Source organism: Podarcis gaigeae, assembly GCF_964106915.1.
Source record: "Podarcis gaigeae genome assembly, chromosome: 10".
NCBI classification, from domain to species: domain Eukaryota; kingdom Metazoa; phylum Chordata; class Lepidosauria; order Squamata; family Lacertidae; genus Podarcis; species Podarcis gaigeae.
In genome coordinates this window covers 13,566,130-13,589,719 of record NC_139686.1, presented here as the reverse complement: position 1 = coordinate 13,589,719, position 23,590 = coordinate 13,566,130, and the positions used below count along the sequence as shown (strand labels likewise).

At 44.9% G+C, this 23,590-nt stretch overlaps 1 protein-coding gene across 2 annotated transcripts in view; it reads left to right on the top strand.

Moving 5' to 3' along the window:
- The window catches only part of BCAT1 (branched chain amino acid transaminase 1), a 73,500-nt gene that overhangs the window by 30,000 nt on the left and 19,910 nt on the right, over window positions 1-23,590 (top strand). Inside the window, exons 3-7 of one of the 2 annotated variants that reach the window (XM_083700765.1) lie at window positions 3,469-3,669; window positions 8,456-8,512; window positions 16,052-16,162; window positions 18,000-18,119; window positions 20,744-20,907. In XM_083700765.1, coding sequence (XP_083556891.1) covers window positions 3,469-3,669; window positions 8,456-8,512; window positions 16,052-16,162; window positions 18,000-18,119; window positions 20,744-20,907 — 653 coding nt within the window. The remainder of the gene's footprint in view (window positions 1-3,468; window positions 3,670-8,455; window positions 8,513-16,051; window positions 16,163-17,999; window positions 18,120-20,743; window positions 20,908-23,590) is intronic. The other variant, XM_083700766.1, reaches the window with a different exon arrangement.

The following is a 23,590-nucleotide window of genomic DNA, read 5'->3' as shown; positions in this document are numbered from 1 at the left end:
GGTACAATGTACTTCAGTTTTGCTTCGCCTGCTCATGTTACCAAATGACTAACATCAGGCGAACATTTTGTGCGCACACCATTTATTTTCTTTCTTTCTTTATTAGCGCATGCAGGCTGCTGGGATAGTACTGTGTACACGTGGGGCTACATTCAGCTTAGCTTTTTCTCAAAAGTAGACCCACTGAAATTAACACGTCTTAGTTACCCCTTTGCATTGGTTTCAGTGTAGGACTATTCTGAGTAAACATTGGTGGAATGCAACCCGCAGAATTTTATGCTGGGTACAGAAATTTGACATAATAATAATAATTTATTATTATTATTTTTTATTATATTATTTATACCCCGCCCATCTGGCTGGGTTTCCCCAACCACTCTGGGCAGCTTCCAACAAAACACTAAAATACAATAACCTATTAAACATTAAAAGCTTCCCTAAACAGGGCTGCCTTTAGATGTCTTCTAAAAGTTTGGTAGTTATTTTTCTCTTTGACATCTTGTGGGAGGGCGTTCCACAGGGCGGGTGCCACTACCAAGAAGGCATCTGTCTGGTTCCCTGTAACTTGGCTTCTCACAGCGAGGGAACTGCCAGAAGGCCCTCGGCGCTGGACCTAAGTGTCCTGGCGGAACAATGGAGGTGGAGATGCTCCTTCAGGTATACAGGGCCGAGGCCGTTTAGGGCGTTAAAGCTCAGCACCAACACTTTGAATCATGCTTGGAAACGTACTGGGAGCCAGTGCAGGTCTTTCAAGGCCGGTGTTATATGGTCCCGGCGGTCGCTCCCAGTCACCCCAGTCTAGCTGCCACATTCTGGGTTAGTTGTAGTTTCCGGGTCACCTTCAAAGGTAGCCCCACATAGAGCGCATTGCAGTAGTCCAAGCGAGATATAACCAGAGCATGTTACCAAGGATATGTTCTTTTACATTTCTAGGCACAGATCTGGGCTTCCCAGGTCTATGTCCGAGTATTTTTTCTCTTCCTTTAACCCCCCCCCCCCCCACTTTTCCTGTGGAAACCAACTCAGCACTGAATCGGAGCATCCTGTAGAAAATCTGAATTGCTGTTTGCTCCGATTCAGCCGTAATGCTCCGATTCAGCAGTAACACACCAGTGGCCAAAATTGTGTATTTGGGGAAAGTGTATTTCCGAGGTTTGATGGCTCATAACACCTGATTGGCTCTCTAAGCAATCATGCTCATTGGCTACATTCAAATGAAGTAAAGTTATTGCATATCAACCTAAGCAAGTTGTGCTTCCTTTTTTCTGGTTATTTGGCTATAACCTTTGGTAGAATGCAGATAACTGAACAAACTTTGCATTGCATTCTTCATTAAACTATGTTTCCATTGATATATAATTTTACGGTGTTACTAAAAAAAAAAAAAGTGATGTCATGAGCGATCAAAGCTCAGAAACACTCTTTTCCCAAAAGGTTTCCACAATTTTGTCCACTAGTGTAAATGATGATGATGATAGCACTTGGGCACAGACCTGGAAAGTGCAGTCCTGTGCTTAGAGAGCACAAGGTAAAAGGTAAGTCAATATGCCTAGCGCTGACTACCACCCCATGTTTTTAAGCTAAAGGTAAAGGGACCCCTGGCCGAGGGAGCCGGCGTTTGTCTGCAGACAGGTCATGTGGCCAGCATGACTAAGCCGCTTCTGGCGAACCAGAGCAGCACATGGAAACGTCGTTTACCTTCCCGCTGGAGCGGTACCTAATTATCTACTTGCACTTCGACGTGCTTTCAAACTGCTAGGTTAGCAGGAGCAGGGATCGAGCAACAGGAGCTCACCCCATTGCTGGGATTTGAACTACTGACCTTCTGATCGGCAAGCCCTAGGCTCTGTGGTTTAGACCATAGTGCCACCCGTGTAGTAGCTCTCCACAATTTAAGACAGCAGCTTCTCCCCGCCAAATCTAGAAATGCTGGGGATTGAACCTGGAACCCTCTGCATGCAGGGCAGATTCTCTACCGCTGAGCTACCGCCTTTCCCCAGTCCGCCCCCCCCCCCGGAGATTAGATACAGGCACCGACAAACTAAAATAGCTGTTGCATATGTACGTATTGTCCCATTTTGTTTGCTTTCTGAGCCTCCCAAGTTGCCACCTGCTGAGGCTCCCCACAAAGACCAGGCTCCCCACATGGTGGCTGTGAATGCCAGCACAATCATGCAGCCGCTTTTGTCCTTTCGCAGCCACTGCTGGTTCTGTAAGGATGGCATTTCATGCAGTGCTTTCCCCGCCTGCCTACATAGAAGACTTCGGAGCCAATTTTACATTTTGACAAGTCAGCATTAACGTTTCCTTAACGTTTCCTCAACGCAGACGTTTTGCATCGAGGAAATGAACCTGCGGTTTTTCACCCTATTCTCTTGTGGTTTTTTTTGTGCACGTGTCTTGGTGCAGGATGAATGTTAATTCTGTTTTTCAGCTTGCAGTCCTGCGCTTACTTAGGGCAGCGTGTGCCATGTGATTGCAGTGGCATTTTCTTGTTTTCCAAAAATCAAAATTCCTGGTAATAATAATAATCTGGCTGAGTTTCCCCAGCCACTCTGGGCGGCTCCCAATCGAGTGGTAAAAACAATACAGCATTAAATATTAAAAACTTCCCTAAACAGGGCTGCCTTCAGATGTCTTTTAAAGAGAAGATAGCTACTTATTTCCTTCACAACTGAAGGGTCGGCATTCCACAGGGTGGGCGCCACTACCGAGAAGGCCCTCTGCCTGGTTCTCTGTAACCTCACTTCTCGCAATGAGGGAACCGCCAGAAGGCCCTGGGCGCTGGACCTCAGTGTCTGGGCTGAACGATGAGGGTGGAGATGCTTCTTCAGGTATACAGTGGTATCTCGGTTTACAGACGCTTCAGGTTACAGATGCTTCAGGTTACAGACTCCACTAACCCAGAAATAGTACCTTGGGTTAAGAACTTTGCTTCAGGATGAGAACAGAAATCGCGCTTCGGCGGTGTGGTGGCAGCGGGAGGCCCCATTAGCTAAAGTGGTGCTTCAGGTTAAGTACAGTTTTAGGTTAAGAATGGACCTCTGGAACAAATTAAGTTCTTAACCCGAGGTACCACTGTATAGGACCAAGGCCATTTAGGGCTTTAAAGGTCAGCACCAACACTGGTTGAAAGGACTGGTGTCAGCTCTTAATATCCTTGACCAATGGACAGGGTCTACATGCCCTGGTAGAATCCTCCAGTGTTGCTGAATGGCTTCCCATGGCGAGTGGCTGTGAACTCCTGTTTTAAATTGCTGTGAGTGATCGCCAAAGAAGAATTTTTGTACAAGCAGACCTGTCTAAATGCTAAATAAACAGGCCGTGTGGGCAAGCCCCCAAACCAAAACGCACTTAGTTTCTTGCGGAGCCATCTTTGAAATCTAATCTCGGGATTGTTTCAGCAGGACACCATCAATATAGCTTTACATGTATTTTCATGTGCTACTGTTGTTTTCCACTCCCCAGGCTTCTGATCTAATCATCACCCCGTCTGCAACTTTCAAAGAGAAGCCAGACCCGAAAGGCCTGGTGTTTGGGACTGTCTTCACTGACAACATGCTCTTCATCGAATGGTCGCTGGCTTCCGGCTGGGAGAAGCCTCACATCAAACCTCTGGAAAACCTCTCGCTGCACCCCTCCATCTCTGCTCTTCACTACGCCGTCGAAGTGAGTACAGCGACAGTATGAGAAGCAGCGGAACAGTATAATGCCACTTTAAGCCATCCTGGCTTCCCACAAAGAGTCGTGGGAAGTGTTAGTGTGTTAAGGGTGCTGAGATTTGTTCGGAGGCCCCTGCTCCCCTCTCAGAGCTACAGGTCACTGGGAAGCGGCATTAGTCGTTAAACTAGCATGGGAATTGTAGGTCTGAAACAGGAGCAGGGGTGCCTAACAACTCTCAGCACCCTTAGAAACTCACGACGGTTTACATGCAGAACTACTGATTTACATGTACAGTCATACCTCAGGTTACAGACACTTTCGGTTGCGCGATTTAGGGTTGCGCTCCGCGCCGAACCCGGAAGTGCCAGAACAGGTTACTTCCGGGTTTTGGCGCATGTGCAGAAGTGGTAGCTTGCGCATGCGCAGAAACGCCGAATCGCAACCCGCTCGTGCGCAGGCACACAGGTTGTGAACGCTGCGGGTTGCAAACATTTCTCCCGCACGGATCACGTTCGCAACCCGAGTGTCCACTGTATAATGCAGATGAGGGTTTTAACACCAAGCTTGCTTCTCTCTTTCTCTCTCTCTCTCCTTCCCTCCCTCATTTCTATCCCCTGCTTTGCTTAACATCCAGATCGATGAACACTTTTGGAAAACTTAAAAAAACAAACAAACAATGCACACCCTTTGCTCACTATTTTGTGATATTTGGTCTAATAAACATTACCCCCCCAAAAAACTATGGATTTTGGTTTTGAGTGTGGGTTTGTTTTGAAACAAAATATTTCTTCTTGTGCTTTGTAAAATCTTTTCACCTTTGTTCCAGTGATAAAACAAAAGGTGCCAAACTCTACTCTGTTGTTATTACTGAGGGTAGCTCTAGAATAATTGGATACGGTGGGAGAGGAATGCAGAGAGGGAGAGATGGCAACATTGCTGACCCCATTTTTCTAGCAACATATAGTTAGGAGGAAATGTATGATGACCTATGTCCCCATCCCCATTTCATTGGCTGCCATTTGCGTCAAGACAGGGACATGTCCACAGGATTACATCATTTTGCTAGTTTTCTAAAGCTTTAACCTTAGCCATTGATGATGATATTATTACAGTATTATTATTATTATTATTATTATTGTTGTTGTTGTTGTTGTTGTTATTATTATTATTGCTACAATTGATTTATTAATCACACAAAGTGATTTACACGTAAAAGAATTAGAAACAGTTAAAAATACAAAACAGATATATTTAAAACAAGACTAAAACCCTAACAAGTGGACACTCATGATAAATACCCATTTATATAGCTGGAAAAAGCCTGTTGGAACAAAAATATCTTCGACTGTTTCAGGAAAGTGTAGATTGGAAATGATATATAATGAATTGAAAAAGATGTTTAAAATAACGTTTGTAAAAACAAAACAAAACTCAGAAGCCGTCCTTTGGGGAATTAAGGGACAGAACAACCCAAACTGTATATAAATTTATTCAAGTATGTGACTACAGTGGCAATGTTAGAATGTTACTTGCCCAAAAATGAAAAGAAGAAGTCCCAGCAAAAGAAGAATGGATACAAAAACTTATGCAGAAATGGCAAAACTTACTGGGGGGCGGGAATCAAGACAACAAACTTTTTATAAAAGAAAGGAAATGGTTTGTTGAATATTTACAAATAAACTGTAAATGGATAAGAACACCACTGGCAGGATTATTGTAATAACCTGCAGTTTTACAAGAGGATATTTTTAAAGTAGATGAATAAATGAGTAAATTATGTTAATTTGGATATGCAGAAAATATTAAAAATAAAGTTAAGGAGCCACAGAAAGAGGGGGAAGGAAGTCAAGTTTTGAATGCTGAAATGATTGTAAAATTATTGAAATGTATAAAACTGAAAATCATAAATAAAATAACGATGATGATGATGATGAAGAAGAAGAAGAAGAAGAAGAAAGTGTAGATAGTGGGCCTCTGTCATATCTCGACAGGAATTCTCTTATGGGGAGGCACCCATGCCCTTCTGCAAAACATGTAGTTTAGCTCAATAACCTTCAACCTGGGACTAACCTTTTGGTCCAAACATACATTTGAGGACCCACTTCTTCATCTTTCAATATATTTATGGTAGCACTTCTACTGTTCTGACTTAGGTAATGACCTTGCAGTGAGTCCCAACCCTCCAGTTGAAGACCAACAATCTCAACACAGGGTATTGAGAACCGACTTAGTAGGATTTCAGAAAGTCGTGTTTACTCTGTCAGAAGCCTTGGGGGGGGGGGTGCCACTAGCACCATTCATTTATTTGTGACGACTGTTTAAGACCTTAGCAGTTTACTTCTGCCATTTTTAAACATCCATGTAGTGCCACAGTAAAAGTTGGGAGGGGGACCATGGTGGAGAGCAGCTGTTGTGAAGTACCAAGTCCCCACCCTCCATTTTTCTTGGTGGGATTGGGAGCCGCCAGTTCTTTGCAGCTGAAAAGACGGCTCAGTCAAGTCAAAAATAGCCAGCCAGATGAGAACACTGCTCAGGCAGTGGAACAAACCCACATTTCTAGGGTTAACTCTTGTCTTCTCTGATTTGGTAGCAATAGCCACCCCTTGCCTCATCCTACTCTTGAGTAGGACCCTGGCAGAGACACATGCCCAACTGGCATGTTCCCTCCCTCTTTCATTCGGGAACTTCATAAGCTTTCTTCTGCCTGAACATCACAGCGACCAATGCCAACAGACACTGGCACACTTAGGGATCCACAGAGTCTTCGCAGCTTGTGTGACAGACCTCAGAAACTCAGCATTTTGGCTAATCTACTTTATTTACATATAAACACACACGGAGCACTGCAACATGGCTCCCTCTTTCAGACAGCAAAAAGAAAAAGAACAAAGGACAATAGTCCCACTTCACGGAACACAGTAACACAAACATCCTGTCTCCGTCACTTCCCACTCTGTGGAGTCAAAACATATACCGTCATGTGATAGACAACAATCCCATGACTGCAATCGTGGAGCAGGAATTCTAACAGGCATGCCTTGCCTGCGTTTCCCATCATCCCTTCCCACTGTTCCTGCAGTTGAGCTAAGTTTTTTTTAAAAAAAGTAGGCATAAAATAATAATTATTCTAGAGATATACTCAAAATGGTGAATGCCTCCAAGACACACAATGCATCTGGTTACATTCCTAGCCGTGCTGCATGTTGGGGTTTTAAGAATGCATGCTGTGAAATAAATAAACAAACATATTAAGGGAGGTTCAGACCTCTACGTACATTATTAAAAAAATGAATGACTTGCAGCTGAATGAATGAACTGACTGCCGCGAAAAGTATTGCACTTTAGATTATGACTGCACATTTTGATATCACAATAAGCCATGGTTTATCATGATGGGAATGAGATTGCCAAATCATCAGACTTGTACTCACCTTCTCCCCAGCACGGGTATGATAAATTTAGAAGATTTCATTTCCATTTTGATAATCAGTGGCTTGCTGTGTTGCCCAAACTCAACCATCTGTGGTTAGCTTAACTATGGTTTGTTAGAAACAAGCCAACTTCAAGCCATAGTTTATGAAGTTGGCCAGCTTCAGTTACTCCAAATTAAGACTATATCCACAGTTTGGGTTGCGTAATAATAATAATAATATTAATAATAATAATGAAACAGAAGTCAAAGTTTCCAGTCTCCTTGTGAGCCATACCAGATGAGAAGGGGGAACATGGAAGGCTCGCATAGGCTCATTTGCATCATGATAAACTCTGGTTTATTTGTGATCTTCAAACACAGACACTATGGAAGTATTGTCTGTGATGTCTGGCCCATGCTGATTCATTTGCACACACAACTCATCATTCGATACTGCAAAAGGCAACTGATTGCGTTTGTTAATCAGCCCCTCGACTTTGCAAGCAAAACAAGCTACGCCAGTCTTTCTGCTGGACATTTAAGTAATTTATAGTCGTGTAGCACAGTTGTAGAACTTGAAGCTTCCTGCAGCAAAATGAACTGGTAACTACCAGAAGCCAGGATGGTTCACGGTTAAGGCACCAAATGTCCAACGAGACTGAATATGTTATGCCACCATTGGTGTCAGAGCCTCAGTAAGTGTACATTTACGCTGCCACAGAGCATGTTGAGAGGATGTGGCCGTAAAGTCCTCTCCCTCTTGGACACGTTTAAAAAGGTACATTTCTTCTGGCATTGCTGAACTTCCATGCTTTCCAAAGATTTAGGTGGGGAAGAGAATCTGGCCCCAAACCCTTTCCCCTGAAAAACTTCTAAGCTCTCAGGAATACAGTACTGGGCTCTCTCTATTTTTTAAATCCATTTTTGGTTTTAATTAAACATTTTAACCTCTTGCCTCCCAAAGAAGAACCCTGTGGGGGTTATTTTTTGGGGGGGGTGGGAGGGTTTTTTTTAGGCTGAGGAGATCTGGATGCAGTCAGGCAGTTTTCCCCAACCTAGTGCCCTCCAAATGTTTTGTATTAAAGCTCCCATCAACTCTGATTGTCAGCCATGCAGTTGAAGTTGGAACCCAAAAGTTCTGGAGGTCGCCGGGTCGATAATAACTCCCCTGTTTTTATGAGGAGCAAGGAGCCACGGTGGGATCCTGGATGTTTGTCTCGCTCGCCGTAGCGTTATCGCTGTAATAGGCTGTCTCTGAAATCTTCATTGCTAATAACCAATATGCTCTTTTTAATATATACATATTTTCCCCCCTATTTTTTATTTTTATTTTTATTTATTTTTTTCCCCTTTACCTTTGTTGCACCATGTTTCCTCTAGCCAAGAGGACTGACAGAGGCGAAACTGCTCCAAATGCTATGGCTCAATGAATATACAGTGGGTATAACACAACATGACAATGATGCTTTTGGCATTCCCCCCCATCTCACCCCCCCCCCACGTCTCTTTGCATTTCTTGTGATCCGTGAACCCCTCTGCCCATGATAATCCTGGCTCTGCAGGCTACGTGGTCTAGCTTGTGTGTTGCAGACGCACAGCAGATGTCAGATTATTACTGTTTGTTTGTGGGTGTGAATGAATGTATGGATGCCGCCATCAAGAATGAGCCTAAACTAGCCTTTCCAATATTGTCTTCATTTAGAAAATAGATGTACCACTTAAAGAGGTTATTTTTTTTGGGGGGGGGGAGGCAAAAACACTTAAGTATTTAAAATCAAAATCCAGTAAACTCTTTATCCCTACGTCTGGCTTCCATGAAACCTGAGTGCAGCTTATACAGTGGTACCTTGGTTTGCAACCGATTTGGATTACAACCACGTCAAACCCTGAAGTGTGTGTCCATTTTTTGGGATTAGAACCCATTTTTAAAATTATTTGTTGTTGTTTAGTCGTGTCCGACTCTTCATGACCCCATGGACCAGAGCACGCCAGGCACTCCTGTCTTCCACTGCCTCCCGCAGTTTGGTCAGACTCATGTTTGTAGCTTCGAGAACACTATCCAACCATCTCGTCCTCTGCCGTCCTCTTCTCCTTGTGCCCTCAATCTTTCCCAACATCAGGGTCTTTTCCAGGGAGTCTTCTCTTCTCATGAGGTGGCCAAAGTATTGGAGCCTCAGCTTCACGATCTGTCCTTCCAGTGAGCACTCAGGGCTGATTTCCTTCAGAATGGATGCATTTGATCTTCTTGCAGTCCATGGGACTCTCAAGAGTCTCCTCCTGCACCATAATTCAAAAGCATTATTACAACCCCCCCCTTTTTTTGGAGGCCCCATTGGCAAAAGCACGCCTTGGGTTACAACCTGTTTTGGTTTACAACCAGACCTCCGGAACGGATTACGGATGTAAACCAAGGTATCACTGTAATGGTGCTCTTTTAGATAGGAGAAGCCATAATTTAAGAGATCGCATTTTAGGGGTGTATTTTAGTGGTGGCCTTTATTCAGACCAATGCAGTACAATCAGATAATAGAAATAAAGTTCAGAATACAATCAATATGCAAGAAAAGCCCCATCATGTATTATGGGAAAGTCATCAACTGAACAGGATAATCTACACAACCATCCACTTAGACCTTGGTGAACAACTGATCTTTTTTAGGTGTTTAGAGCACCTGACAGGTCCAACTAGGCTGCTTTTCATATGCGATGAGTAAAGTCCTATTCAGGCATTTGACTATAAGCACATGAGTGGCCATGGGGCATGGACACAAACCCTACCCCCCACAGTGCTGGTGCCCCATAAGAAGACGCATGCTGTGTAAGGCCTAGTGTCAAACCTGCAAGCTGTATCTGAGCATAGCTGTCAACTTTTCCCTTTTCTTGTGAGGAATCCTAATCGGAATAAGGGAATTTTCCTTAAAAAAAAAGGGAAATGTTGACAGCTATGGATCTGAGATCTCCTCTCCTGTGGCTTCCAGCAGCTGAAATTCAGAAGCATTTATGCCGCCGACCATGGAGACAGGAGAGCATAGCCGGCATGGCTAGTAGCCTCCATGAATTTGTCCGGTCCCCTTTTTAAAGCCGTCCAAGTTGATGGCTGTCGTTGCGCCTCGCGGGAGTAAATTCCATGCATTTTAACTGTAGGCTGCATGAAGAACCACTTCATTTTGTCTGTCCTTCATTGGGTAGCCACAGCCTCTAGTATTATGCAAGAGGGATTGAAGGGGGGGGGGTTTAAAAACCTTAAAGGTAAAAAAGGCAAAGGACCGCTGGACGGTTAAGTCCAGTCAAAGGCGACTATGGGGTTGCGGCGCTTATCTCGCTTTCAGGCCGAGGGAGCCGGCGTTTGCCCACAGACAGCTTTCTGTGGCCAGCATGACTAAATTGCTATTGGCGCATGGAGGTCTGTCACGAGTGCCAGGGCGCATGGCGCTGTGGTCTAAACCACTGAATTTCTTGGGCCTGCCAATCAGAAGGTGGGTGGTTCAAATCCTCGCAACGGGGTGAGCTCCCATTGCTCTGCCCCAGCTGCTGCCAAGCTAGCAGTTTGAAAGCATACTAGTGCAAGTAGATAAATAGGTAGCACTGCAGCAGGAAGATAAACGGCATTTCCGTGCGCTCTGGCTTCTGTCACAGTGTCCCGTTGCACCAGTAGCAGTTTAATCATGGTGGCCACATGATCCGGAAAGCTGTCTGTGGACAAACGCCCAACTCCCTCGGCCTGAAAGCGAGATGAGTGCCACAACCCCATAGTCGCCTTTGAGTGGACTTAACCGCCCAGCGGTTCGTTACCTTTTACCTAAAATCTTATCTCTAGCCACTTTCTTCACAACATACTTTTTTGCACCTATATCATACCCCACTGATTCGCTTTTTCCCCTAACTAAAAATTAAGAGGAGGGGGATGGGAGACTAGAAATTGAAATCAAAGGTCTGAAGGCAGTTTCTGTGCATTGAAAATCCTGTTTCAGACCCTCCCTTAGAACATGGGGCTGGCATGCCCAGGGATGGTGAGGTGGGACTTCCATCTTTTGCCCATATCCCCTCCCCACTTTTAGCCCACAGACTTAGGAAAGAACGCCTGAATAGGACCTGAGTGGGGGGACTTCCAAGTAAACATGCATGCCCTGTGTAAAATTAAAGTAATAACTCTGAGCTTTTCTGGCCGGTTGCCTAGGCAACTATGCAAGTAGCTGTTTATAAGCTAGGATCGTAACAGGCTTTGGCCTAACATAACACTTTAAAGACAAACACCTTCCCATTGGGGTGTTTGAGAGATACACCAGGGGTATCTCCTTAATGGTATTTTTATTTTAAAAGCGTTTCTAGCCTACTAAAAACAAAGTGAATAAACAGTACAAAAGAGCGGCATTAGAATATGAAAAACCTGGAAGAATAAGATTGTCTTCACCGGGAACCTAAAAGCAAACAGTAGAGATGTTCGCACGTTACGGATGTATCTGTGTACACAAATGGTTGAGCTGTACACAAATACTATACTTTAACTTGTAACGTTCAGTGGCTGTGCATCTGGTACACCTGTGTAAACAATAGCTGAGCTGTGCAACCAGGGTACACACAAACGCTACACTCCAGATGTATAGGGGGCCGTTTGTCCCCAGGTCCAGTGTAACGTGAGAACAGCCCCACCAAAGGAGCAGGATGGGTGTTCCCAGAGAGATGATTCCACAACTGGGGTCAGTGCTGGCCCGAGACATATTGCTACCTGAGACACAGCACTAAATGGCACACACCCTTAAAAAACCCCCACCCACAAATAAATGAAGGTACATAATACTCAAGGCCTGTCAAGTTATTTTGGCACCTGAGGCAGAAAATCCCACAGGCGACTGCCCTTCCCAGACAGTAGAAACATTATACAGGGGTACCTTGGTTTAAGAATGATTCAATTTACGAACTCCGCAAACCTGGAAATAGTGTCCCGGTTTGCAAACTTTACCTCGGTCTAAGAATGCAATCTGAACAGTCGAAGGGCACTGGCGGTGGGAGGCCTCATTAGGGAAAGCGCGGCTCGGTTTAAGAACGGTTTCGGTTTAAGAACGGACTTCCGGTACGGATTAAGTTCGTAAACCGAGGTACCACTGTATATTGAATAGCAAGTTGCTCCTCTTTAATGGTACCCAAATCAGCTGCTTGGGGCAGCCCCTCACTCTGCCCAATAGCAGGGCTGGCCTGATCCGGTTGTCATAACTAAGAAGGCCACTTGCTTAGTTTCCACAGGAGCAGGGTCTGCACAAACTGGTTTGTCTGATAACAAAATGACAGCTTTCCTTGGGGATTTCTGTTTGTTATCCATTCCCCTCCCAAAAAAATGTGGAAGGGGTTGCTTGCAGATAGGCAGGGCGCTTGCAGATTTGCAAAACAGGAAATGTGGCGCTTCAAAAGAGAACCTGCACTTGCGGACTCTCTCAGGTGTTGGGACGCTCCTCTCTAACCTTTGACACTTCAGAGAGGGAGAGAGATTTTGAGGATGCACCTTATTATTTTGATGCCAACCCATTTTAACTTATGTTTTAATATTGTATTTTTTTAATTGTTGTAACCCCTCCTTTTTTTAAAAAAAAGATTTTGGTAAGAATTTTCACAAGTTGTAATCCACCCTGAGACTTTTGTGGTGAGGAAATCTACTAATGATAATAATTTAGGAATAGTTACTCTGCTTGAAATAGATGCACAGAATTGTAGAGTCAGAAGGGATCCTAGGGGTTGTCTAGTCCAACCCTTGCAAGGCCTCCACCCATATGAACTGGTGGCAACATGAGAACAGTTCCTCATTGGTGGAGTGCTTTTCCCAGGGAGACTCACCTGATGTCTTCCTTACTTATCTTTGTGTGCCAGGCAAAAATATTTCTCTTCTCCCAAGCCTTTGACTCATTAAACAATCTATGCCCTTTAAAAAAAAAAATGGGAGGGAGGTTACTGTTTTTGTTCATTACTACATTATGTATTTTTGTGTTTGTGTACTGTAAACCACCTTGTAATCCCCAGATGAAGAAGGGCTGTATAGAAATAATAATAATAATAATAATAATAATAATAATAATAATAATAATAATAATAATAATACCTGGCAGATGGTCACCCTACCTCTTTAAAAACCTCCAATGAAGGTAGAGTCCACCACCTCCCGTGGGAGTCTGTTCCTCTGTCAAACAGTTCTTACAGTCAGAAAGTTCTTCCTGATGTTTAGTCGGAATCTCCTTTCTGGTAACTTGAAACTATTTGTTTGGGTCCTACGCTCTGGAGCAACAGGAAAAAAGCTTGCTCCATCTTCCATGTGACAGTCCTTAAGCTATATCTCCTCTCGGTCTTCTCTTCTAGAGAAAACCAGAACAAAACCAAAAACACAATACATTTTACCATAGTTGTAGAAAGCTGTGCTCAGCTGACTGTGTGGCTGCTCAGTCAGCTGGCCAATAACTATTATTATTATAACTATTATTATTATGTGCTAGTTGTTGATGGACAAGCTCAAGGGCCCATGCTGGTCTTCCATCTTATAGTCCTTTATCTTTAAACTGGAGGTGGACCAGGCAGCCCTTCAGTAGAAGGTGCCTTCAAATGGAAGTCCTAGCCCCTGGAGTAGGAGAAAATGAGTTTTCTCCATCTCCCATGTGACAGCCCTTTAGATATCTGAAGATGGTTATCATATCTCCTCTCAGTCTCCTCTTCTCCAGGCTAAACATACCCCACTCAACTGTTCCTCATAAAGCTTGGTTTCCAAAGCCTTAATCACCTCGGTTTCCCTCATCTGCACACATTGCAGCTTGTCAGCATCCTTCTTAAATTGTGGTGGCCATAACTTCAGACACGGTACCACAGGTGTGTTCTAACCAAGGCAGAATAGAGTGGTTTTATTACTTCCCTTGATCCGGACACTATACTTCCGTTGATGCAGCTTAGAATAGCATTAGCTGGGTTTTTTTGCTGCTGCGTCGCACTGTGGACTCATGTTAAGCATGTGGTCCACTAAGACCCCTAGATCCTTTTCACATGTACAACTCATAATCTAGGGAAAGGTTCAGGCTGTTCCAATCTGAAGTGAGATTTTTCTGTGGGACTTCTGTGACCTGGCCAGGACACTTCACCAGCTCCCATGCCCAGCTCTGATTTTGTTGCAGTGGAAAAATCCCTCTCTCTGCTGTTTTCAGTTTAGTCATCCTGCCCGGAACTCCCCACTGGTTTTTCCCCTTAGCTACTGAAAGGCTGACTTGGGCACTGCGGGATTTTCGAGATGTTTCCCGTCCTTCCAGGAACAGACAAGAAAAGGCATTGGCAAGGCCTTTTTGTCCTTGAGCAATGATTTCATTCTTGGTTTGCCTCCAAACTCTGCGAAAATTTTTAGCAAAAGATAATAATAATAATAATAATAATAATAATAATAATAATAATAATAATAATAATAATAGGCAGTCTGGGGCATCTTCCGTAACAGTGCATCTAGGGTAAAATAAAATAAAATAGCTGTTCTGCTCTATGGGTCTGTGTAAGAATCTAAGCAGGCTGTGTTTCAGACCAGGGACACCAAGACAATACTGGTACAAGCTGCTCTCCACTTGAAAGTTTAGCTCATCTCCCTGTAGATTGGGGCGTGGCCTAAAGGCGAGATGTGCCAGCTATCATTTCTTACCAAATAAAATGTGTTTCTCGCTGTCATGATTGCTAGGATAGATATGAAACTGTGGTGCTTTTAAAAAAGGTGAAGATACGTTGGTGTTTTGAAGGTGAGATATGAAAAGGATTACGAGAATTTGCTACCCCAGTAAGCAAAAGCTGCACTTCTAAACATATTATATATTAGGTGTTAAGTCTCTGTAACACAGTGGGACTTACTTCTCAGTAAACGCACCTAGGATCGCTCTGAAAACCTGCCATTTGCTGCTAAAAATGACAGTCTATATGTGCTGTTTTCTTCCCATATCACAAACATACCAGAACCAAACTAGAATTATTATTTATTATTATTATTATTATCATTATTATTAAAATATATGTGCCACCCTATACCCACAGGTCTCAGGGAGATTCACAGGATAAAATCACAATATTTAGTTCGGTCATAACATAAATGTGTGTACAAACTGCAGTCCCTCTCCTGCCCTTGCATTCTCCCATTTTCTTTCCTGGCTTACTTTTTCCATGGCAAAACTGCTTGCACAATCCATAGTTTGAAATCCTGATTTCATTGTGGGATGGCATAAGGCCGGGAAACCTTTCATCAGTGGTGTGGGGGCACACATTCCCTTGAGGGTAATATTCCAGAGAGGTTGCAGGGGCAAATCTAGGGGTGGACAAAGGCAAACCTGAGGGGAGCAATGGATGCGAATTTTACCTTTGACTACATTCCAGCTTCGCAAAACCCTGAGGTTCTTACACATTCCCTCCTCTCTCCTTCCAGCCAAGCAGGAGGTACTGTCACAATTCAGCCAGGCAAATTCCAGCAAGGCAAAAGCACTTGAGGAGGGTGTGGGACAAGGGGCATATATATAACTTGGCAGCCCCGCTGTTTAAAAATCGGCAGGCACTGATTGAAAATTGGCAGGTTAACCATGTGACTGTCTAACTGATTAACCAGCTGAAGCTCACAGTCCTAGAGGGAACAGAATGTCAGTCAGGGTGCCAGTACTGGAAAGTCCGCGCGCCCCCCAAAAAAAGTCGGGTACATTTTTGCAGCCCTTTAATAATGCGTTAGATAGTTCTTTTCTAATGTGAGAGGTGGGCATAGGAGGCAGCAAACCTCATGTGTGGAATGATGCAGAAGTTGCTCAGTTTTTATTTAATGTTAACGTTCTGAACATGTAAAGCTATCAATGATTTCATTTGGAATGCACATGCGTTTATTATTACAGTATTTTATTTTACCTGTGTGTGTGCATGTTCATGTGTGTGCGATATTCACCGCTGTCTGCCATTTACGCTCAACTTCTCCGATTCCTCCCTTCTTGGTTCTTTTAGCTGTTCGAAGGCATGAAGGCGTACCGAGGAGTGGATGGCAAAATCCGCTTGTTCCGTCCGGGACTCAACATGGACAGGATGCTGCGGTCAGCTCTGCGGGCGACTTTGCCAGTGCGTAACACAAGCGTTTACTTTTCTTCCCCTTGCTCTTTGCCCCACTGTGACTTTGGACAGTGTTTTCATCCCAACTGGTAAAACCTTTCCAAGATTGAAAGCAGTGTTTCTGCCAAGGAGATTCCTCAGAGATGGAATCAGTGAGAGAGGACGCAAGATCTTGGGTTACACGGAGCTGTTTATCTGTATTCATAAAATGTCGAACAAGCTCCTACGCGACCATTATAAGGTCATATAATTGTAGAGGTAGAAGGGATTATGAGAATCATCTTGTCCAGGGGTGCCCAAAACAATAATAATAATTTATTATTTATACCTTGCCCATCTGGCTGGGCTTCCCCAGCCACTCTGGGCAGCTTCCGACAGAACACCCAAATACAATAACCTGTTAAACATTAAAAGCTTCCCTAAACAGGGCTGCCTTCAGATATCTTCTAAAAGTCTGGTAGTTGTTTTTCTCTTTGACATCTGGTGGGAGGGCGTTCCACAGGGCGGGTGCCGCTACCGAGAAGACCCTCTGCCTGGTTCCCTGTAACTTGGCTTCTCGCAGTGAGGGAACCGCCAGAAGGCCCTTGGAGGTGGACCTCAGTGTCTGGGCAGAACGATGGGGGTGGAGACACTCCTTCAGGTATACTGGACCGAGGCCATTTAGGGCTTTAAACGTCAGCACCAACACTTTGAATTGTGCTCGGAAACATACTGGGAGCAAGTGTAGGTTATATGGTCTCACGGCTGCTCACGGCTGCCCAGTCACCAGTCTAGCTGCTGCATTCTGGATTAGTTGTAGTTTCCGGATCACCTTCAAAGGTAGCCCCACATAGAGTGCATTTCAGTAGTCCAAGCGGGAGATAACCAGAGCATGCACCACTCTGGTGAGACAGTCCGTGGGCAGGTAGGGTCTCAGCCTGCTTACCAGATGGAGCTGATAAACAGCTGCCCTGGACACAGAATTGACCTGTACCTCCATGGACAGCTGTGAGTCCAGAATGACTCCCAGGCTGCACACCTGGTCCTTCAGGGGCACAGTTACCCCATTCAGGACCAGGGAGTCCTCCCCACCTGCCCTCCTCCTGTTCCCCAAAAACAGTACTTCTGTCTTGTCAGGATTCAACCTCAATCTGTTAGCCGCCATCCATCCTCCAACCACCTCAGATGAAGTGAACATGTGTGAAGGCCGACCTAAGATGTTGAGCTTTTGGGGGGATTTGACCCCAAGAAATAAACTGCCGCAGGGGCCTGATTAAACCAGCCGGGGGGCTGAATTAGGCCCCCCAAACGGACTTTGGACATGCCTGAACTAGTCCAACCCCATTCGATTCAGGAATCTTTTGCCCAGTGCGTGGCTCAAACCCACAAACCTGAGATTAAGAGTCTGAGGCTCCAGAATGGCAACACTTCAGGACCACTGGTCCTGTTAGCTAGGGATGGTGGGAGTTGTAGTCCCAAAACAGCTGCAGGGCTGAGTTTGAGGGTGCCTGCTTTAATTCATCTCTTGCTTGGGAAGGGGGAAATCCGTAATAAAGGAGAAATGTGAGACTCACAGAACCTTCCCCGTACCCTCCTCCCCCCCAAAAACCCCTGCAGGCATTTAAAATGTCCAGCCCAAACTCGTGCTTTAGAGATGTGTTGCACAATTGGTATGAAATCAATTAAACTGTTTTGTTTGTTGGGTGTTTAGAATCATATGACCTCCCCTGGAGTCTCATTCACTAACGGGAGTTGGAACGTCACGGCCTCTGGCTTAATAGGCTAATTAAACGTCGCGGCTGAAGTGTGTGCTCCCAACCACGTTAAGGTTATTCTAAGTGTTGCCTTCTTCTGCTTTTCCTTTCAGGGATTTGACAAAGAAGAGCTTTTGGAGTGCATCCGGAAACTCGTGGAAGTCGAAAAGGAGTGGGTGCCGTACTCGACCGCCGCTAGCTTGTACATTCGCCCTACGTTAATTGGGACAGAGGTGTGTGGAAAAACTAACCTTGTTCTTTGTTCTCCTTCATTTTTGCACCGGGCAGCATGCTAACTGAGGCCTGCTCTGAGCATGGCAGCAGAATCCAGAGGCGGCAGAATGAGTTGTACCGCGTTAAAACTGCAGAGTTGGGGAGCGGTTTTCAGAATTTCCCCTCCTGTGAAAATAACTCTGTGCATTTTATTTTTAAAAGGGGGGGGGGGGAGAGCACATCAAAAAGAAATCTTCAATCCAGCCTATTTCTTGCTGTGTCATTAGAAAAAGGAAAACCCTGCAAAGGTTCATCTATCCCCATTCTGAGACAGTCTATTCTGTCACCTCCCGAATTCTGCCTCCTCGTTGCTGTTGCATTTGTAGCCCAGTCCTGAATGGAAGTTAACACCTCAAGCTCACATGCACAGATCCTTTGTATGGCCTAAAGAGCATCTGACATTCCCTGGTGTTTTCTGTTGTCCTGGGAAGGTGTAATGTCTGTGCATTATTTGAGCATAGAGGATTTCTGTGCAAGAGCAAGCTTCTGCTTTTAACCTTGCAACTTGCAGTTGCCGGCAGACAAATCCTAATGTGCTCTATGTGAATGAATAAGTCCTACTTCACACAAAAGCGCCTTCGTGGTTCTTTCCATGTAAAGGAAGAGGTGCTAATAATAATAATAGTAGTAGTAATAATAGTAAAAATAGTAGTAGTAGTAGTAATTTTATTTTTATTTATACCCCGTCCATATGGCTTAGTTTCCTTAGCCACTCTGGGTGGCTCCCAACAGAACACTAAAAACAGAATAAAGCATACATACTCTTTCCTATAGCCGAAATGGCACTCTTGTAGGGAAATCATTGTGTGCGGCACAGAGGAGAAGAGACCAAGTGTGATGTTCTCTTTTGTAAAGTTGCAGCTTTTGTATTTTGTATTTAGAGATAACCATAGTGCCACCTAGTGGAAGTGTTTTCTCATTTCATTGCACAGCTTGAACTTGTCCATTCTTTTTCATTTGAACATTCAGATTCTCCAGAAGGAGCCCCAGGTTCCCTTCTGTTTGGTTGTGCATGCTCAGGTGTGGCATTGCAGAATGTATGTCCCTTTGTGTTGCATAGGAAGTGCTCTATTATTATTATTATTATTATTATTATTATTAATTATTATTATTAATTTTTATTATTGCATTTGTACCCGCAGATCTTGGGGTGGTTCGCAACATAAAAAATCAGTATAAAAAATGCAAAATGCTTAATTAAAATAAGAACAAAACCAAACCAATATATCCCCTCCTTCCACAATCAATATGATTTCAAATCGGGATGGAAGGTGAGCCGATTTTAAATCAATATGGAACATGTAGCAGTAATAATAATAATAATAATATCTTTATTGTCATTGCCCCCTCTCGGGGACAACGAAATTACTTGGCTGCTCCATCCACCCAGGTAGGGCACTCCACACAAAATCAAAACAACTATAAAAACACTAATTAAAACAATACAGTTACAGATAGGTAGCCGTGTTGGTCTGCCATAGTCAAAACAAAAAAAATTCCTTCCAGTAGCACCTTAAAGACCAACTAAGTCAGTTCTTGGTATGAGCTTTCGTGTGCATGCACACTTCTTCAGATACAGGTATCTGAAGAAGTGTGCATGCACACGAAAGCTCATACCAAGAACTGACTTAGTTGGTCTTTAAGGTGCTACTGGAAGGAATTTTTTTGTTAAAACAATACAGTATAATACAGCAAGGAAGATTAGATGACTTTCAAAGTCCAGGCTTCCCATTCAGGGCCGAGATCGCTCTGGAGAAGAAGCTGTATGTAAACAGTATGTAAACCAGAGGCAATTATAAACTGGTGCTCCCCCCTCCCCAAGCCCGACCTGCTCCTTCCTCCTTTAATAGTGGCTTCCTCTTCAGTGGCAAAGAGCTAAGTTTAGATTGTCATTTGCTCATTGCTGCAGATCAAACTGCTATTGGAAGGTTGGCTTTGGAAGTCGGCTGCAAGGAACCTTCGCCATCCAGAACCTTAAGCTAAGTGAGCCTTGCCTGCCATCCAGGACCCCTGAGATCAATCAATCTGGGATTCTTTGGGTCTCATCCTACTTCATTTTTGGCCCTTTTCATTCCTATCAGGCTCTCTAGAATCATAGAGTTGGAAGGGACCACAAGTGCCATCTAGTCCAACCCTCTGCAATGCAGGAATATTTTGCCCAACGTGGGGCCTGAACCCACTACCTTGAAATTGAGAGTCTCATGCTCTACCAACGGAGCTATCTCAGACCTCTTTACGCAGTGAACTAGAAATGAACCCACCATTCAACCAAATTGGCATCGAAGAACCAAATTTTGCCTGGGGTGTGTGGGTCATTTTAAAAAGGGAGTTTGATACATTCATGAAAGTAAAGGGTATCAGTGGCTGCTATAGTCGTGACGGTTGTACAGTATTACCTCCAGTATCAGGCAGTTTGCCTCTAGAAAATGGCTGCAGGGAATCCCATGCAGGAGAATGCTGTTGCTCTTTTCTGGTAGGTTTCCCATAATCCTCTGTTTCACTGCTGAGGAGAGACAGGGCTTCTGGTCTGATCCAGTAGGTCCCTCCTTATGCTGTTAACCTCGCCTCTCTTTCTGCTGTTCAGCCGTCCCTTGGAGTCAAGAAGCCATCGAAAGCCCTCCTCTACGTCATACTGAGTCCTGTGGGCCCGTACTTTTCGAGCGGCAGCTTCAACCCCATAGCCTTATGGGCAGATCCAAAATATGTCCGAGCCTGGAAAGGAGGAACCGGGGACTGCAAGCTGGGAGGGTAAGATCATCCTGATGAAGTAACACCCATGTGACGCTAATGCTCAGCATTCCTGACTTCTTCCTTGTAGGCATGAGAGCATTGGATTCTCATTTTCAAAATGGTGGGTGGGTCATTTGGGTTCATGCCATTGGCCCACCTAGCCCTTCATTGTCCATTCCAGCTGGTTGCAGCTCTCTGTTTCTTGGGCAGAGATATTTCACAGCTCTCGTCACCAGAGAGTTGGAGGAGATGTCAGTGTTGGGACTAGGACATTGCTAGTCTCAGTTCATGACATGTGAACTAGGCTGGAAACCACGTGCTGCTTATCTGAGACTGCATCAAAAACATGTCCCAGAATCCTCTGGGACACAGTATACTGCCGTTGGCCAAAACCAGTTTTTGAGCTCCAAGCTGCGTGCATTTTCAAAGGAACAGATTATTGTTCCATCCATCTAGCTCTGAATTTTCTGCCCTGATGGGCCGTGGCTCTCCTAGGACTTGGGCAGAGCTCCTCCACATCACCTGCTACCTGACCTCCTAGAGATCAGCAAACACGTTTTGCATGCAAAAACATGGGTTATACCTGTGAACCATGGCTTCTTCTTCCATAGTCCTTGTGCCTTGCAGGCATCCCTAACTGCTCTGAAAACATTGCAGTTGGCAGCAGTGCACAGTCCCAGGCACAGACTTCTCCCTACTTATGGGGCAAGCCATCCCATGGCTTATGTTGTAATCCTCCACAACCCCCCCCCCCCCCCGAACAAAAATCCTGCTAGTATCCCCTATATTGGCCATTTCTTTTGGCAGATAAAAGATTTCCTAACTAAAACAAAAGGACCACAACATCATCTTTCATTGTAAAAATTACTGGGAAGTGAAGTGCTTTGCACACACTAAATCAGGGGTCAGCAAAGCTTATGGAGCTTGGGCCAGTCCATTCCCCGGAGATCTCTCCGCAGGCTGGATCATATGCGAGTGCACATGTGCACATTTGCAAACGCTATTTCCGACGCAGAGGAGGTGTCTGCGTGCGCATGTGCATGCGCAGACACTATTTCTGGCACCAAGGAGGCGCCTGCATGTGTGCACGCATGCGCAGATGCTGTTTCTGGCGCGGAGGAGGCGTCTGCAGCTTCCTATTGGCTGCAGGAGCTTCCTGCAGCCGATAGGAAGCCCCACCAGCGCTGTGGAAGTGAGTCCACGAGCCGCACTGCGCTGGTTTAGCGCAGTGTGTGGGGACTTGCCAAGCGGGCCTTAGTTTGCCGACCTCTGCACTAAATGAAAACACAGTGCATTTTTATTATTAATTTCACAATGAGCTCATTAGTGTGGTTCACCCAACACCTGGTCTAGCCAGCCTGAACCTACGAGTCAAGGTGGGGGTGGGGGTTCCGGACAGGGTCTCCAGATCTGAGTCACATCGCAATGGGACTGGTCTGTTCAGGGTCTGTTTGTTTGCCGTGCCATAATTGGGAACTCTGTCCTTGTCGGGTAGGACCGCGGCTCAAAATGGGCCGCCCATTTTCTCGGTTCACATTAATCACAAGCTGATCTCGCAGCTGGCAGGCGTCCTTTGTGCGGCCCGTCCCAGGGTACGGGAACTCTGAGAAGCAGCCGTGTAATGGCTTGGCGGCATTGTTCCCCGGAAGCTGGCGACATCCCTGGAACGACACACTTTGCTTTCATCGGAATCAGCACGCTTCTGCCAAGTTGAGAAGACAAGCCTGGCTGCAAATGCTCTCTCTCTCTTCCTTGGCTCAGGGCAAAGGCATCTGTGGCCGCCTAGCAAAATGCAGGCATTTCGGGAATGCATTTTATAGCTTCAGAGGCATGGCTGGCAGTGTGCCTGACAAGCAGCCTGTTGCTCCAGCCAGAAGAACTGAGCTATAGGATGGCCCAGCTGTTGATTTAGCCAGCACAGCTTGCTTGTTAGAGCACACAGGAAGTTTTTTTCCTGGAAAAGGTGACTTGGCCATTCCTGAATTTCGCAACAGTGAATCTGATATGAGGAAGCGATTCCTGCAGGTCCTAGATTCCATTTTCTTAAGTTTAGGTGGGAGAAGAGAGGCCATAGCTTGGTCGCAGAGCATATCATTGCATGCAAGAGGTCCCAGGTTCTTCTCCACTCCAGTTACAAGGTTGTCAATATCCAGGCTGAGTATTGGAAGACGGATTTAATCTTAAACTACTCTGGGAACAAGGACCTCAACCTAGTGATCGTTTCAGCACCGGCAAAGACATGTTTATTTTGTTGGGATTTGGGGCAGCAGCAATGATAGTACAGTAAGCACATTTAACTTGTGCACATTCAGCTTTATGAACATGGCAAAAAAATACGTTTAAAATTTAAAAGGGGACGGGGTCCTGGGAAAAATGACTTGAACAATCACACCTGCCATTGACCCAGTGGCTTTTGAATATACATGATTTTGGCTGCAATTCCCAAACCGTAACCCCCTCGTAAATTGTGGGATTACCGTAGATTATATTGTCAAACCAGTTTTTGGAATTTTGTATTTCTTTCCTTGCTTGCAAATCACTTTGGAACTTTTTAGTGGGAAGCGATATGCAACTTTAACAAACCTAATCTTAACTGCTGTGGTGTGAAGGCCTCCCCTGTTCTCTTATAATGGCAACCACCTCAGAGGTGCTGGAACTGAGTTCTAGTGAATTCTGGCTGAAATAAGGCCCTGACCCTATC